Source organism: Trematomus bernacchii, unplaced genomic scaffold, assembly GCF_902827165.1.
Source record: "Trematomus bernacchii unplaced genomic scaffold, fTreBer1.1, whole genome shotgun sequence".
NCBI lineage: Eukaryota > Metazoa > Chordata > Actinopteri > Perciformes > Nototheniidae > Trematomus > Trematomus bernacchii.
In genome coordinates, this window is record NW_022987851.1 from 6,677,238 (window position 1) to 6,693,497 (window position 16,260).

The 16,260-nt window shown below is 38.7% G+C and overlaps 3 protein-coding genes across 5 annotated transcripts in view; 2 read left to right on the forward strand and 1 right to left on the reverse strand.

Annotated features, from left to right (window-relative positions):
• Positions 1-2,718, forward strand: part of LOC117468998 (mitochondrial ornithine transporter 1-like) — a 3,054-nt gene extending 336 nt beyond the window's left edge. The window contains exons 2-4 of the mRNA XM_034113391.1: positions 94-269; positions 376-534; positions 2,427-2,718. Coding sequence (XP_033969282.1) covers positions 94-269; positions 376-534; positions 2,427-2,548 — 457 coding nt within the window. The 3' untranslated portion in view covers positions 2,549-2,718. The remainder of the gene's footprint in view (positions 1-93; positions 270-375; positions 535-2,426) is intronic.
• Positions 2,719-5,271: 2,553 nt separating this feature from the next.
• On the forward strand, positions 5,272-9,143 carry LOC117468789 (erythrocyte band 7 integral membrane protein-like). 2 transcript variants are annotated; one of them, XM_034113067.1, is made up of 7 exons: positions 5,272-5,400; positions 6,135-6,238; positions 6,625-6,697; positions 6,832-6,914; positions 7,057-7,260; positions 7,764-7,898; positions 8,004-9,141. In XM_034113067.1, exons 1-7 carry the CDS (start codon positions 5,325-5,327, stop codon positions 8,190-8,192), a joined length of 864 nt encoding a protein of 287 aa, XP_033968958.1. In that variant the 5' UTR covers positions 5,272-5,324; the 3' UTR covers positions 8,193-9,141. The 2 variants fall into 2 exon arrangements, with proteins under 2 accessions (XP_033968958.1, XP_033968959.1); XM_034113068.1 differs by having other exon boundaries at positions 5,317-5,400; positions 6,135-6,228; positions 8,004-9,143.
• On the reverse strand, positions 8,964-16,241 carry LOC117468788 (microtubule-associated tumor suppressor candidate 2-like). 2 transcript variants are annotated; one of them, XM_034113066.1, is made up of 9 exons: positions 16,157-16,241; positions 13,664-13,730; positions 13,074-13,288; positions 12,861-12,966; positions 12,701-12,774; positions 12,523-12,621; positions 12,268-12,387; positions 11,702-11,799; positions 8,964-10,775 (listed from the first exon to the last, which is right to left on the reverse strand). In XM_034113066.1, exons 1-9 carry the CDS (start codon positions 16,211-16,213, stop codon positions 10,568-10,570), a joined length of 1,044 nt encoding a protein of 347 aa, XP_033968957.1. In that variant the 5' UTR covers positions 16,214-16,241; the 3' UTR covers positions 8,964-10,567. The 2 variants fall into 2 exon arrangements, with proteins under 2 accessions (XP_033968957.1, XP_033968956.1); XM_034113065.1 differs by having other exon boundaries at positions 11,702-11,802.
• Positions 16,242-16,260: the final 19 nt, after the last annotated feature.

Genomic DNA, 16,260 nt, shown 5'->3' on the forward strand with positions numbered 1-16,260 from the left:
GTAGAGAGCACAAAACATTATAGGTTGGTGTGAAAAAAAGCAAATTGTAGAGACCAACTATTTGAAGTTGTGTTTTTTTTTATGTGACTTCAGCACTGTGTGGACAGTAGTGAAGACAGTGTTGAAGACTGATGGCCCCTTGGGTTTCTACCAAGGACTCACATCCACCATAGTGAGGGAGATACCAGGTTACTTCTGCTTCTTTGGGGCCTATGAACTGTGTCGGACTAAATTTGCGCAGTATAAGGGCACGGACAAAGATAGTATAGGTATGATAATTATTGGTCATTCATCTTTCATGAGTTGTTTCATTATTGCCGCATGTCCTTTTGTTTTTGTGTTCTGCCCCCACAAAAATAACGTTGGTCTTTGCAGGTATTCTTCCCCTCATGTTCAGCGGTGGATTTGGAGGAGCTTGTCTCTGGTTGACGGTTTATCCCATTGACTGTGTGAAGTCCAGGATCCAGGTTTACTCTTTAGCTGGGAGGCAAGAGGGCTTCATGAAGACCTTCATGGGTGTTATACGCACTGAGGGTAAGTTTTGAACGTACATACTCAAATAGAAATCCTTCTGATTCTGAATGGCTGAACAGTTATTCAATTCTCCCATTGATCTGTTGTCTTCTTAAATATAGGTTGCAAAGCTGACTGTTTTACATCATACATCCTTATAATCAGTGTGCAAAAGAAAACAACTGTATAATTTGGCTTTTTGTGAACTACCGGTTCTGTAGAGAAAAGTGTTGACTCAAACACAAAACAGACTCTAGACTCTTCTCTCATTCGGTTCATAACCAGTTTAGACATTCAAATCAGAAACAACCTCTTCAGAGACATAATTCTGCCCTTAAGAGGACAAAAAAGGATTATCGAACATTTGTGTTAATGCTGTTTCATTCTCTTATACATCTGGGGAAAACAATGTTCTTTAAACACAGTGAGACTTGTGGTTTTACATTTCCAATATGCACTTTATTTTCTATACTGATAGAATAAACCTTTCAGGGAGTTGTTTTCGGTTGGCATTTTTGAGAGAAATGTCGGAGTGACCGGCATCTGAAAGTATTACAAATTATTTACACATACAGTATCTGTTCATGGCTGTACTGTCTCATGTTGCAAGTAGATGTACATAATAAGAAAAAAGCTATCCGGAAATATTCAAATCATCCAATTAGGTCATGAAGGAGGGGTAAGACTGACACACATCAGATTTGTTAGACTTGAAAACAACAATGAAGACACCATTGCATAACAAGTCGTAATACATGAATATTAGTATGTATAAAATAAAGGTTGTCCAGCATAAGAAGAGAATAGCTTGCGGATGTAGAGATTTGAATATTCTCCATGCACAACAACATTAAAGCTGTAAAAAAGTGAAAAACAAGGAAGCAAGAAAAAGGTAAGATTTATGAAGGAAGTGTACATGCTTAATGTACTTAGTCACAACCACATGCACTACCATCTGCACCATCTGTTGCCATGATGTGGAGGATAACTTGGCGTCAGAGTGTATGAAACACGTCTAATAATTGATTTAGTACATTTAGAAGATAATACATTAAAAAGGCCAAAGCTTGACACTGACATGATTATTGACATGTCACAAATGAAACTACCCTTACCAATCACATGGAGCTTAGGGAGGGCACTTCAATCAAATGTCACAATTTCTATGTGGGTTTTTGCAATATTGTTCGGGTCAAATCTGACCGCTTTACTACTCTCATCAATCATACAAATATTGTATTTTACATTTAATCGATTAAAGGCCTTATGATGTCCTCCACAGTAGGCCTTTGGACATGTACAATTGCTGATCACCACTTTCACAGAATTTTGAGTGGTTAAATCAACTTTCTTAATCCTATTGTGTTCCCGGTCAGAAACGACAGCCATAGGGAATGAATGGGTAACCCTAAATTATGTTCATCAATCAGATAGTACACACCCACAAATCGACAACCATGTTAATTTTGGAATACATTTTCAGTGTCTATTCTATGTATTTTCACTGCAGTTGTTCGTGTAAACCAGTAGTCGGAGACATTATTCACAGCTTTAAAGGTTGTTAAATAAAATGTAGGGATGGTTAATGTTTTTTGTGTTAATCTAAGAGCAGTTGAAACAGACCGGTCAAATTGGACCGGTCACCTCCACCAGAGGAAGGGTAGAGAAACGAACACAGGAGAGTTAAATAGTGGCACATCTTTACACTTCAAGCCTCTTTTTGTAAGCAAAAACTATAAAACTAGCCCTGAGTGTGTCAAAAGGAGAGCTGAAGAGAAAGGCTCTGAATGCACCACTGCTGGTATAACTGACACACTGTAGATGAATCTTGTTTCTAATTGGCCCGATCTGGGGGCCTGACTCCTCAGCGGGGAATGACCCGTGTGGCTGCTTCTCTCTCTCCTGTCCCACAGGCTTCACTGCTCTGTACTCAGGCCTGACTCCCACCATGATACGCACCTTCCCTGTCAACGGAGCCCTCTTCCTGGCTTACGAGCTCAGTCGCAAGTTTATGATGGATACGGCTGGTTACTGATGTGTCTCCACACACAGAAAGTATTGTGCTGAAACACTCTCTCGTCCTTGTGTATTTTTAAAATGAAATGACTTAGATTGTGTCTTAATGTTTGATTAAATGTCACTTAAAAATACTGAAAATACTTTTGGTATGGATGTATTTGAATATGATAAACACATTTTGTGCGGTGCTGGCCACAGTGATTAAAAAAAATAAAGCTTTAATCAGTATATCCACAAGTATTAATGTAGTACTTTCCCTGTGAATATGTTTGAGTGAGGCCTGGTTTATACCTCACCACACATGATGACCTGAAGGCAGTTCAAGCTGTTCAGCTGTTCTGCTTGGCCATATTAATGATTACATTTACTTTAGAAGAACTCTGTTAACCTGACAAAAAGCTCATTATTTTTCACCTAATGTTGAGTTCGAATTCAATACAAAACGAGCAAAAAAAATTAGATGCAATAAAAATCTGACTAACAATCAGATTATGAAAGCATGTGCAACCACACAACCTCTTTAGCATTTCTTCTTTTTTTAACCTTCTGTTTGTTAAAAATACTTTCTCACCACAAGAGGGTACTGTTTGCACTAACATGGAGACCTCTAGCAACAGGAAAAACATGCATGCATGTCAAATATCTGTTCAAAACCATACCTTTGTTACATTAATTGTGGTCTGAAATGAAGTTTCGTAACAGTAAAACTACGACAAATAGGAGTAAGTGATATTCTTTCTGAAAATAAATGCAGCTGCTAAGAAATGATGGTGAAATCTACAGTATAACACATTTGGCTTCAGAGCTCTTACATAGTCTTTATTCAGCTTTTGTTAATTTTTCCCATTTACAATTCCTAAAACTCACAAATTGATCAAGATTGCACCAAACCCATAAACTTCCATACATTTTACAAGAGGTCAAAGTGAGCCTGTTGTCTATTGTGGTGAACAACTGAACCAGATTCACATGCACTCATCATGAAGCGTACTGCAGTGTGCAACTGTCATGTGATGAAGTATCATGTGGTCAATTAAAGACACCTCACTGAGAAATGATGGTAACCAGCAGCTCACATGTCAGTTGTTACGTCTCCACAACTCAAAATCCATTAGTACAGTACAGCTTTACATCAGAGAATTAAGTAATTTTGTCTGGCTGTTTAACATCCTTTATTTGAATATAGACATTATGGAAGGAGGGGCTCCGGAGTTCTGCTTCCTTTTCTGGGGAAGTTCTGCAGCAGCAGCAGCAGCAGGGCGCCGGCGCTTTTGGGTTAAAGTTGGCACCTGGAGAAGGACAGCAACACATGAGAAAAAGTCAGGTTCCAGTAAACATCATTAACATACTTTTATAATCTCAAAAGAGGAGCATTTACATCAGATACTCTGCAGAGGATTGCTTTGTCAAAATAAAAGGATCTTAAGGAGTGCATTGAGAACAATTAGAAAAATGTAATGTGTCACCTGGTCATCCCTGCAGCCTGGACACCGTCTGGAGGCTGCTGGTGGATGTGGTCGCTGTTGAAGGCTGAAACTGGAATAAAGACTTTTGGACTGAGGCTGGCGTTACTGATTAAAAACAAAATAATTCATCAGATATGTGACATTTTAAGAATAATGTCACAGTACAAATATCCTTCACCTTAAACAACAATACTTAAACGTATACTTAAACCACGAAAAGGAAACAAACACAAACTACATTATTTAAACCTTAAAGGGGACCTATCATGAAAAATGCACTTTATGTCTTTTATACATAAATATGTGTCCCCAAATCTCTAAAAACGGGGGGTACAACGGAGCTGATATAGATTTGCGTCCGATATGACGTCATATCGGAAATGTGGACCCACGGCACTATCAGAAACTTCGCTATCAGAAACAATGCCCGACATTTTCTTTGGACGTAATATGGTCTTTGTTTACATTAGCAAGCATCGCTAACACTCAAAGCTAAGCTGTACTGGAGAGAGTATGTATAAAAAAGAAGGAAATAAAAAAAGGAACTCACCTTGTGGTAAACCCGCAAGAGAGAAAGCATTTGAGCTCCATACTGTTTCAGAAATAATCCTTGATGTGGTTTGGAACATGATATGGCATTTAATCACGGCAGCATTTAGCTGTATCTCGTAAAATTCTGAGCAGGCTCAAGCTCCCCTTTTTTTTTTCAAGCTAAGGACCCAAAATCAGCATTTCTCTAACAGGGCTGACATAGAGGGATATGAGGGATGTCTACAATGCATGATCTGTTTGGTATTATGAGCAAAACACATCATAGACATGTTCTTTTTATATATTACATTTTGTATATATCTGAGACCCATAATATATGCCTAAAAATAGCATAATAGGAGACCTTTAAAACTACAAAACATAAACATAAACAACAAAACCATGAGAAAGTAGGAGAGCATGATCACATCTCCTTGTGCCTGTACATGCTCTCATGTTTCACGACTTCGATGCCACTTATTGTTTATTCATAAGCTGCACTCAACAGGTGTCCGACTCAGACTGGGCGTGAAGGTTAGAGTATAATGGAAGAGCACAGGAGCTAAACTTTGAGCTTTCAAACACAGGAGCCATAGACTGGTTTGGCTCTGTGGTTCATGTTACCAGTTGGCACTACAAGGTGAGTCCAAGAGTCACACACCAAGTAGGGGGTATGCGTTTACGTGTGTCAGATGATGAGGGGAGGGGCCAGGCCACACCCAGCAGGGAGAACAAACAGGTAAACAGGCGCTGCACTGTTTCACTTGATCCATCACTCCGACAACAAACTCACTAATGACCTCAACAACGTCCAGCACAGCGGAGATGGTTACACAGGATAAACTTCAGATTGCTGTGGAGAATGTGGAAGGTAAATACTTTTTATGATCCATCAAAAAATGAGTCTGTGACTGTCATTAAATGAGGATTAAAATGCCAGGGATAGCATATTGTGCTTTATAGGGATCAAGGAGGGATGTCACTGTTTATCAGATAATCAGAGATGACACAATTCTTTGGCACAAAACTAACTTCAATTGTTTATAAAGCATTTAGTTTATTACTTTATTTTGTTTTCAACTGTTTAATTAAGTTAAATTCCATTTCCCATTCTTAATCCAAGTCTTTGCTTGTACAGTATTGGTGTTTCTATATTTTGTCTTTTTGCACAAATTTGCAAAAATGTTGATGTTGCATGCAATTTAATTTTTTCGCATCTACTGTTTTTTCTTTTTAATTAATAAATTATTTATCAAGAACAATATAATCATGATACTATAGATTATTAAAATTAGTGTTTGTTGCAGCCCTATACTGACTGAACAATCTACCCTCAGACTTTGAATGCTTCCTGTAATATCCTGTCTGTAACTAAAGGAGACAACTACACCACAGTGTGAGCATTATCAGGATGGTACATCAATAGTTCAGCAGCTTACCCTGTCACTCCGCTAGATGAGAAGTAACATGACTTCCCCTCAGATATTAATTACATTGTTAGTGAAAAATGAGAAGGGTGGAAATGACAACAATACATGAGGAACCAAGGTGCCATGACAACTATGCAAAACACTTTTCCTCTCCTACTCTTTTCTCTCTGTACAGATAAAAACTCAGGAGGTTTGGGATGTTTCGGCTGGCTGTTGGTCCTCATATCCCTCCTCTTTGTTACAGCAACCTTCCCAATCACATTATTCATGTGTGTTAAGGTACAGCATATTCTCAGTAATGTACACTAGTTTAGAAAATGTCAGTTGTGTAAAAATTGTTGGTAGGTCAGAAATCCTAAAGCTAATGCTTAGTTGATGACACAACTCTAGTAAATGTGTAATTTCAGAATATCCGTCCTCCATTTTTGTATACCACAGACACTGAGGGCACCTAAATACATATACTAGCTAAGACAGGGTGACTGACCAACAGCATATTTAAAAACTGATCCATAAAAAAATAAATGAATCAAATGTGAAGATGGTATGTGTTACTGTAGCTCGGGAGAAATCATGATTTGATAAGATATAAATTCTACCTTTACGCCAATGGTTTTTCCCTTTTTTATGTTCTCTATATGGATGGCTGTGTTTCTAACATACAGATAGTGAAGGAGTACGAGCGAGCCGTCATTTTCCGACTCGGACGGATCACAGACAGGAAACCTAAAGGGCCAGGTTTGTCACTACATGAATACACAATGTGGGCAAAATGTTCTTAAAACATTCTTAAAAAGTAGTTACCTTGCTATGATCTAATATACTTTATCTACAATCTTTACAAACTGAGCATGGTCTTTATTTCCTTCCAGGTCTGTTCTTTGTTCTACCCTGCACTGATACTTTTGTGAAGGTTGATCTGAGAACTGTGTCTTTTGACATCCCCCCACAAGAGGTACGTTGTTTTGTTCCAGTCATGACCAAATGTGGGAATATCAGTTGTGTCTCTCCTGTCCATCATTAATGAAATCTGACTACCATCTTCCTGTGTGATCAACTTAGTAGCCGCATCATAACTGCAGCTTTGCACCTCTCAGATCCTCACCAGAGACTCAGTGACAGTGTCCGTGGACGGCGTGGTGTACTTCCGCATACACTGCCCCATCTCCTCTGTGGCCAATGTGAGCAACGCACACTCATCCACACGGCTGCTGGCTCAGACCACCCTGAGGAATGTACTTGGGACCAAAAACCTGGCAGAACTGTTATCTGACAGAGAGGGCATATCACTCAGTATGCAGGTGAGAAGTGAGGATTTTACATAGTCACTCTAAAAAGATATCAAAGTAATGGTTGAAAGAAATGGAAAATAGTAATTTATGTTCTGGTGGCCCCTATATTAGGTAAAAGAGACAAAGTAGGCCATTTCAAGTATTTAAAAAAAAATGCCATTAATGAAATCATAAAACATACTTAAAAAGTCATAGAATAGAATGTCATTAGGATATCAAAAAATGTACAGTGGCATAAAGTATGTCATAAAATATATATTTAAAAACTGCCTATATAGTAAGTCAGAAAAAGGTTACAATTTGCCTTAAAAAATCATAAAGTCAGAGTATATTATTTTATAAAACAGATTTTGAAATAACAGATACATTAAATACAAACAATCAGTACAATAGTATGTTATTAAAAAAAGTTGATAAAAAAACATAATTAAAATAAATAAACAACTAATTTCTGGAGCTAGCAATATTTAGCAACGTGGGCCAAGTATTTATTATTCTTTATTCCTCTGCAGGGATCTCTGGATGATGCCACTGACCCGTGGGGTATCAAGGTGGAGCGAGTGGAGATCAAGGATGTGAAGCTGCCTCAGCAGCTGCAGAGAGCCATGGCAGCCGAGGCAGAAGCCACTCGGGAGGCCAGGGCCAAGGTCAACAGGCGGAAGATTTATTTTCTAATTTTCCTCTAACCGTGAAATAGGATGGATGTTGATAGAAAACATTTGTAGAACTAATCTTGTCTGTCTGTGTTTCAGATCATTTCTGCAGAGGGAGAGATGAACGCTTCCAGGGCTCTGAAAGAAGCCTCCCTGATAATCGCTGAGTCACCCTCTGGTCTCCAGCTGCGATACCTGCAGACCCTCAACACCATCGCAGCGGAGAGGAACTCCACCATCATCTTCCCTGTGCCCATAGATATGCTGCAGAACTTCATGAAGAAGTAATATTTATATTATTACTATATAGTTATTTTGACTGTTATAAGCTTTAGTGGTATCTCTTTCAGATACTGTACGCTTCGTTATTACTTCTTATTGAAATGTTCCCTTTAAGATTGGCAAAATATAGAAAAGAACGTCATGCAATCAAAGATGTATCCACACTGGAAATAACTTTTGAACAAATGATGTTCTTATCGTGATTTAATACTTAAATACAAAGTGCAACATATACAGTGTAGACACACATTTCTCATCACTAACCACAATATTTTAACCAGCTAAACTACAGTTGCGGTTCTGAAGGAGGTCAAATAAATAAATAAATAAATAAAACAAAAGCACAAGAAAAGTAAAACAAAGAACAATGCACAACGACCTTATAAAGACATGCTTTCATATAAACCAGAGCCTCAGTTTCTGATATACTGAATACAATCTTAACCGTAAACAATCAACAGAAGTACCCACATCCACGTGAAACACCAACTTTTCTAATATTGGATGTAAACTGTAAACAAAACCTCATATCTAGTGTCAAACAAACAGTCAGTAAATGAGTAAAAGGTCATGTCCACGGGACACAGAGGCGATCAGTGCAATCGGAGAACCTGATGGAGAGGAAGGCCATTTCCACTCCACAGAACACAGTAAAGTTAAATCTATATCTGCCTTGCTGCTCATACATAACACAACTCACCTGCAAACATATCACTGCTTGATCATATTTCCACATGTTGGGGGCCTAGGGGATCTGATTTTTGTATTATATTATAGTATTAAAGCAACATTTCTTCAATGTATTTGTACATATTTGCTGATTGCACTTTGCTCTTTAACATATGTATACATATTCTGTACATTTCAAATCATATCATTCAATGGATTTCCTGCAAAACAGACATTTGAGCTGGGTGATTATGTAAACATGAGCAAAAATAAAAATGGGATTAATACCAAAAGAAAAAGATATGGCAGTTTCTTCCCTTTGCTGACTAATTATTCTCCACAATACCTGAGATTATAATCTAAAATAATAAATGAGGTAACCGCTTGCAGTTTTCGAGGATTGTTCTAACTACTTTAGATACATTTGTTCCCTACATACATGTTGGTTTTTACCTCTCAATAGGGTTTTTGCCAATTTTGAAGGTTCAAAAAGAGAAATATTGTATAAATTAGATTTTCACCTTATACAGTATTTGTTCGCAAAAAAGTGTACAGCAACAGATACAGCAACAATTTAAAAGAGAAAGAAAAAGAACTGTACAAATTCAACATAATGAACATATATTGGATATATGTGTTCAGGTCAATACTGTACATTTTGACAGCCATCAATTATAGACCACAATACAAGGTGGACTGCTGTGCTTAATGGTTTCCTCTTTGGTGGTATCTGCAGATCCTGCACTTGTGTGGGAAATCATTTTCTTTTCTTAACCTAACTGAAGCCAATCTCACATTCAAAACAATTTGTATAACACCATGATATCTTTTCTGTCTTCATTTGAATAAATCCTGGTGAGTTTTATTAAGAATAAGAGGTTACTTGTGTTGCCGTCTACACACTTCCTGCCATATTGTCACACTCTAGGTAACCTTAAAATAAAATGCATAACTGGAAGACAGAACATGCTTTAGAGAGAGCAATACATTTACACGCTTCTACAAACTTATAGTCAATAGTATAGTTGGCAGTTCAATGGATTTATGAGTTGTAATCATACATTTCAGGGTCATCACTGATATCTAGTTTCTAGGAGAGAGAGATAAGGTAGGATTGGTAGTCATTCATACACTCCTGATATATGAAATATTTCAGAATGAAAATGTTAACATACCCCAGAGAAGAATCCACACTTTGAGAGTAACCAGGTAGTTCTGTGATTTTACTCAAAGTATTGCCTGTGCCTAGATAGAAGTTGCTGGTGGGAGAGAATGGACGGAGAAGGCGCTTCTTGTGTTTGTCCTTGCACTTGTGATGTTGGAAATGTCTTGTACAGCCATCATCCAGAGCGCTGGATGAGAAGGTGGTGATGTAGATGGGGGGGGGGGGGGGGGGTAACATGGAAATGAGGCATGGTACTTTGATCCTGCTCTCTGAAGTCTAGAATGACTAAAATCCCCTGCAGTCCCACAGCACGTCTGTTCAGTCATTTGGAATAGAGAAAGATAATTCCCTTCTTTTTTATACAATTCTTTAGGTCAGAGTTGAAAAGTACTCGGGGTTGACTTTGGAAATGCACCACACGTGTCATCATGTCCGTCCATCAACATACTGCTAAATCCTTTAAACATTCAAGAAGAGTTTAACAAAATCATGGTTTCCGATGCCAGAAACAAGAAAGCGTTTGATACGATAGCCTCCCTGGAGGGTGTCATTGATGGTAGGAGTGAGGGCGGGCCGGAGAGCCTGGTCCGGAGAGGGGGCGATGGAGGGGGGAGGCGCTGGGGGACATGTGAGGGCTCAGTTCGCCTGTCTGAAGACGCCACAGCAGCTCCTCGTTGTTGCGACTCAGACGTTTCTTCTCGTTGCTCTCCTTCTCCACGTTCACCTGCAGGTGAGCATTATCCTCAGAGAGTTGCCTGAGGAAGAAAAGCAGTAGGAAAAGGTCAAAATACAAATGACTAGCAATGCAATCCTTTCAAATGCAGGAGTCAGGACTTTCCAACTGCAAGGTCACAGCTTTAACAGCTTTTCCCACTGCTTGTCTACAAATGTTCTCTCTATGTGCACAGACTGGATAACCCTTAAGCACTATATTGTACTATACATATTTCTAAGTAACATTTGGAGAACATCAACAGTTTTTATGATAAGATGCTGAATTTTGGCAGCAGAATGAAAGATTTCTGTAAGTACTTTTTATATTGTATTAATGTGCCATCTTAAGTCCACCTACATTCACTTCTACAGGTTAGAACTAGTTTTAAACATGTGTGGGAATTAACTAAGTACATTCACTCAAGTACTGTACTTAAGTACAATTTTGAGATACCTTTACTTTACTTGAGTATTTCCATTTTATGTTATTTTGTACTTTTACTCCACTACAACTCAGAGGTAAATATTTTACTTTTACTCCACTACATTTATTGTGTACCTTTAGTTACTTCTCAGATTTGGATTAATAATGGGAAATATATTCAACACTTTAAAAAGACTTTAGTTACACCTGGAGTAAATTCACAAGCTACCCTGCACTATACAAAGTAAAAGAAACGGCACCTTTACTAGCTTTGATACACACATTAATGCATCAATAATTATAATCAAAAGATAAAATATATTCTGAAATGGAACAATCTGCATAATGAGTATTTTTACTTTGGGTACCTTAAATATATTTTGTTAATACTTTTGTATTTTTACTTGAGTTACATTTTGATTGCAGGACTTTTACTTCTAACAGAGTATTCCTACACTCTGGTACTTCTACTTTACTCAAGTACAAGATCTGAGTTCTTCTTCCACCTCTGGTTTTAAATGTGCACTGGCATGCTTATCTGACCTGGACACAGCAAGGTTATTGTCAATTCTCTCCTTCAGGTCCTCGTTCTGCTGCTGTAACACTTGCACTCTCTCCTCCAGGTACACATTCTTTTCAGCCTGCTCGAAAACACAGGAGAAAGATGCACCACATTAAATTCTTTAAATGAGGTATGACATTATATTTCAGGTGTAACATGATGAAATGACAATTCGAGACAGAGACATTTATATTTGGGTTTATAGTAGACTAACAGCCTATTATTAGCAAAAAATCATTATATTGTATAGTAGGCCATACAATGTCATAGTGTAGTATGTCATAAAGAAAGTTACAAGTATATTATGTCATTCAATGTTTTATAAAATGTTGTCATAAAAAGTCATTGTATAGTATACCATTAAATGTCTTTAAATATGGTATATGGTATAAAGTATAGTATGTCATACAAACAAAAAAAGTCATAGCAGAGTATGTCATGAAGATGTTTTCTGTCATTTGATATCGTTATCTTAAACAACATTTTATGTGTTATTCATAATTGCAGCTAAATCAAACAGAAGCTAGACATCAAATTTGAAGCCTACTATTTTCTCCAGTTCTGAGATCTTTTGTTCCTGTTGATGGATTTGTTGATTCTTCATCTCCAGCACTTCTTTCAGACTCTTCAGGTCCTCATCAATGTGTTTATACGGGGCCAACGCATCCTGACAGCAGCAGACAACATGAGTCAAAACCAATACCAGTCTTAAAAACCACTTCACAACACCAGCAGCTCTTATTCAGCAAATGTGCTCAAAGCAGTCAGCACATGGCCCTGTACTGTTTCATGCAGCGGTTACCAATATCTGCTCATCGGTGCTCTTGCGTAGAGCTTCTTCAAAGCGCTTAGCTCGATCTCTCAGGCTGCGATTCTGAAACGTCAGCGTGTCCACCTGATCCTGGTGAACAGACACAAATTAAAAGGTTAGTATAAATAATGTATTTTCCCAAACGTTTTTTTTAGGGAGGACTGTTTACCTGCAGTGACAGTCTGATCTTTTGAAAGTCTTCTTCTAGAGATTTGGTCTGCTGTTCATGGGCCATCTTCAGATCTGATTTAAGTAAAAAATATGATATTATTTCTTTCAGCAGTGTGATTCAGTAGAGGAGATCAACAGGGTTAAAACGTGGCGCTTACTCTTCACAGTCCTGGCATGCTCCTCCTGCAGAGTGGCAAGAGTGTCGTCGTGAGCCGTCTCCATCTCCATCAAGGAAGCCTCATGATCTTCACTCATCTCCTCAATCTAGAGTAGGCACATGAGAAATGATCTTATTTTGGAGATTAGGTTTTCACTTCACATTTAGACATAAGTGTCCATCTGATATCCAGTCTTTATCTAAGCACACACACCTGCTCTCGCTGTTTTTTCCGCAGCTTCTGGAGCTCGGCCCTCTGATTGGCCTGCAGGCTCTGGCCCTCGGCCTGGTGCTGCGCCTTCAGCCGCTCCTCCAGCACTCCCAGCTCCTTCTGCTGCTGAGCCCGCAATCCCTGCAGCTCAGATTTGAAGCGGCGCTCCAGTTTCTCCTTCTCCTGCTGCAGTTGCTCCCAGTGTGCAACACTGAAAGCTGGAAAACAACATAGAGCTTCAGTTCGTTTCACCAGATCCAAGTTCAGATCACAAGTGACAAGAATATAAAATAGGTTAGAGTTGTAAAATGTGTAATTTATTTATTTTGTGTTATTCCTCCAAATGTTTTCTCTTTTTGCCCATTTTTGAAAAATGTTGGTAAAATAATTCAATTAAAATCCTGTAGCATTCAGAGTTTGTTTAACGTTTGATATGAAGCAATGATAACAGGGCTATATTTCACAGTGTCTGCTTTATGGAGTTATGGTTAGCCTTCCATCAGCAGAGCTAATTCCTCCCTTCCCTGTGTTAGTATACTGTATAACACGTCATGCAGAGAGCAGTGAGTGAGTCATTGCTGTATCCCACTTACCCACTTCATCCCGGATTCTGGCGAGCTCCAGGGACAGTTCCCTCTCCTTCACAACGGCACTCTCACTCTGAAACACATAAAGTATTGAACATCTCAGAACTGTATGAATAAACGTACAAACACCTACAGTTACACTGTAAGCCTGACAGCTTAAAATGTATGTAACATAATTAACAAGAATGTTTTTGGTTGATTATAATTAGTTACCAGGTTTGTGTACTAGTTAATTGTATTCCAATATACTGAGAGGTGTGTAGTATTTTGTCGAAGGGAACACTGCTGGACACAGAGCCACTGTGCTACACTTTAAATAATCCAGCATGAAGAAAAGAGAGAGTCTGAGATACGGTATTTGGAACCCAATATGTAAGCAGGAACATGTGCATTAAACAGGACTAAAGGTCACACACAGCTCCGGTCTACTGTACTTTTGATAAGATTTAGATAATTAACAATGTTGTGCTGCGTGGTGCTCGCAAATCATAATTGAGCAAGACCCATGAGCAATGATAGCAACATGGTTTGTATTATGTATGTGTATAATGAGACCTGCATACAAATTACTTTCTCTGAAACACCACAATTTCACATCAGTGTATCATCTAGTTCACCATGGATCACAACAGGTAAGGGTCTCATAATTCAAGGCAAGTTAGGATTGTTAAAAGTGGGGTTGTTTAAGGTACTTTTCCATAGTAAGTGTATTAAATACAGTAGATGACAGTTGGCATGTTAGAAGAAGCAGACAGTAGGAGCAGGGAAGCAATGCACTACTGTGGAAGTCACCAGAAAGAAAGCCTAGCAGCCGGAATACGGTTGCTGGTCTACTGCTGCCTCAATTGGTTATTTTATTTGTGTTATTCTGTGAATTTGGTGTTTTAAAGAGTTACTTCAGATTAATCAATGTCACACAATAACACACACACAAATGGATTGATGGATCGTGGACGTTTAGTATTCTTTGAAGGAATATTACTATTTTGTATCATGGCTTCTGTTCCCTGTCAGATATGACTTACTGTACTGTACTGTAAAAAGTACTTCATACAACCCCACTTCAAAACATGCAAACTATCCCCCTGTGCTTACAATAAATGCTTTATGGTAGCCTGTAGGAGTATAACATTGTTGAAAAATTATACTCTGAAAAAACCCATTATACATGATTTGCACCTCACAGGTGTACACTGTGGACTCATAATATGTGACACCCTCAGAGCACCTATTACTCACAGAGGAAGACACACCATACACTAAATGGCTATTGATCTTTTAAGTTATGCACACTGTTGATCAGTGACAGATAGCAGTGCATACGAGAAACAAAGAAAGAGAGACACAGAGAGCAGAGGGTAAAATATGTATGAGAGACTACACAGTATGTCTCTGCAGTATTGATGTCATCCTTTAAGAGGTTTTACTTGGAGCATACAATCATCAGGGAGAAAATGCCATGACCTCATGAGGGATGAAGGATGGTCAGTACGTTTTTTTCCATGTATTACTCCTCAGCTCCACCTTTGCTCTTACCCACCATTCCCTCTGTCTGCAACGCCCATCCAATTTAGTTCTCCAGGGAGTTGTGTGACATGAATTCTAATTTTCCCATCTGATATTCAGCCCTCAAAGAGGTACCTAAATAAATGATCAGGGCTGCAACAGATTATTGTTTCATTATCGATCATCTTGTTGATTATTTGTGTGGTTCCCGATCAATTGTTAGGTTAGCTAATGTTCTAGCTAATGTTTCTTTGATTCATCACAAATTATAAATGGCTTGTCAATAGTGGTGTTTATCTTTTTGTGTCTATTGTCTAGAGATTTGAGTGTCACTTTCTGGAAAGCAATAAACATGGCTTGTTATTGTAACGGTGCTCATTTTCCATGAGATACTGTCATGAGTTAATCAATACATCAATCCAGTTTCAGTGGAACCATAAAAAGCCTCCCAAAAGTGCATTTGCTTTTTTGTTTGGACTTAACAAAATGCAGGCTCCAGTGAACAAACAGGAAGCTGAAACGACATCATTATTCTAAAAAGAGAACCTGAAAGATGATTTCCTGTAGAGGATAAATTCAGCAACATCAGGTAAACATGTCACTTAGACATTGAGAGGATGAGCCCTCCTATACATTCAATAACATGTAATCACCCAGACTACTCCATCACATACAGTTAGGACACAATGTACACGGCGAAATAGCAAACAAGTGTAAGGTTATAGCAGAGCATTAATAACATGTTATGTAATGCCTCAAACTCTGAGGGAAAAGATAGAAGGACAGTGTGACACACAAGCCTGCTTTGACTCAGCATAATCATGCACAGCTTTACTCTCTGTTCTCCAGCTCTGTCTCTAGGTAACAACTGAATGTAACGCTCACATAGACAGACGCACTCAGACCCCCCCCCCCACCCTCACTAAACACACATGCGCACAACCACACATATAGCACATAGCCTGCTGCCTGCAGAAGATGTACTGCCTTTACCGTTCGGTCCAGGAAGCACCGAGGGAGGATATGGAGCCTACAGCAGCAATGGCCCATTCCAGGCTAGCAGACAGCAGCATCCCTGAGCCCAGTGAGGAGGAGGC

Coding starts and splice junctions, on each gene's coding strand:
- LOC117468789 (XM_034113067.1), top strand. CDS start 5,325: ATGACCTCAACAACGTCCAGCACAGCGGAGATGGTTACACAGGATAAA. Junction 6,698..6,831: donor CAGGAAACCTAAAGGGCCAG/GTTTGTCACTAC, acceptor ATTTCCTTCCAG/GTCTGTTCTTTGTTCTACCC. Junction 7,899..8,003: donor CTCGGGAGGCCAGGGCCAAG/GTCAACAGGCGG, acceptor TCTGTGTTTCAG/ATCATTTCTGCAGAGGGAGA.
- LOC117468788 (XM_034113065.1), bottom strand. CDS start 16,213: ATGGGCCATTGCTGCTGTAGGCTCCATATCCTCCCTCGGTGCTTCCTG. Junction 13,289..13,663: donor CAGAATCCGGGATGAAGTGG/GTAAGTGGGATA, acceptor GTTGTTTTCCAG/CTTTCAGTGTTGCACACTGG. Junction 10,776..11,701: donor AATAACCTTGCTGTGTCCAG/GTCAGATAAGCA, acceptor TTTCTTCCTCAG/GCAACTCTCTGAGGATAATG.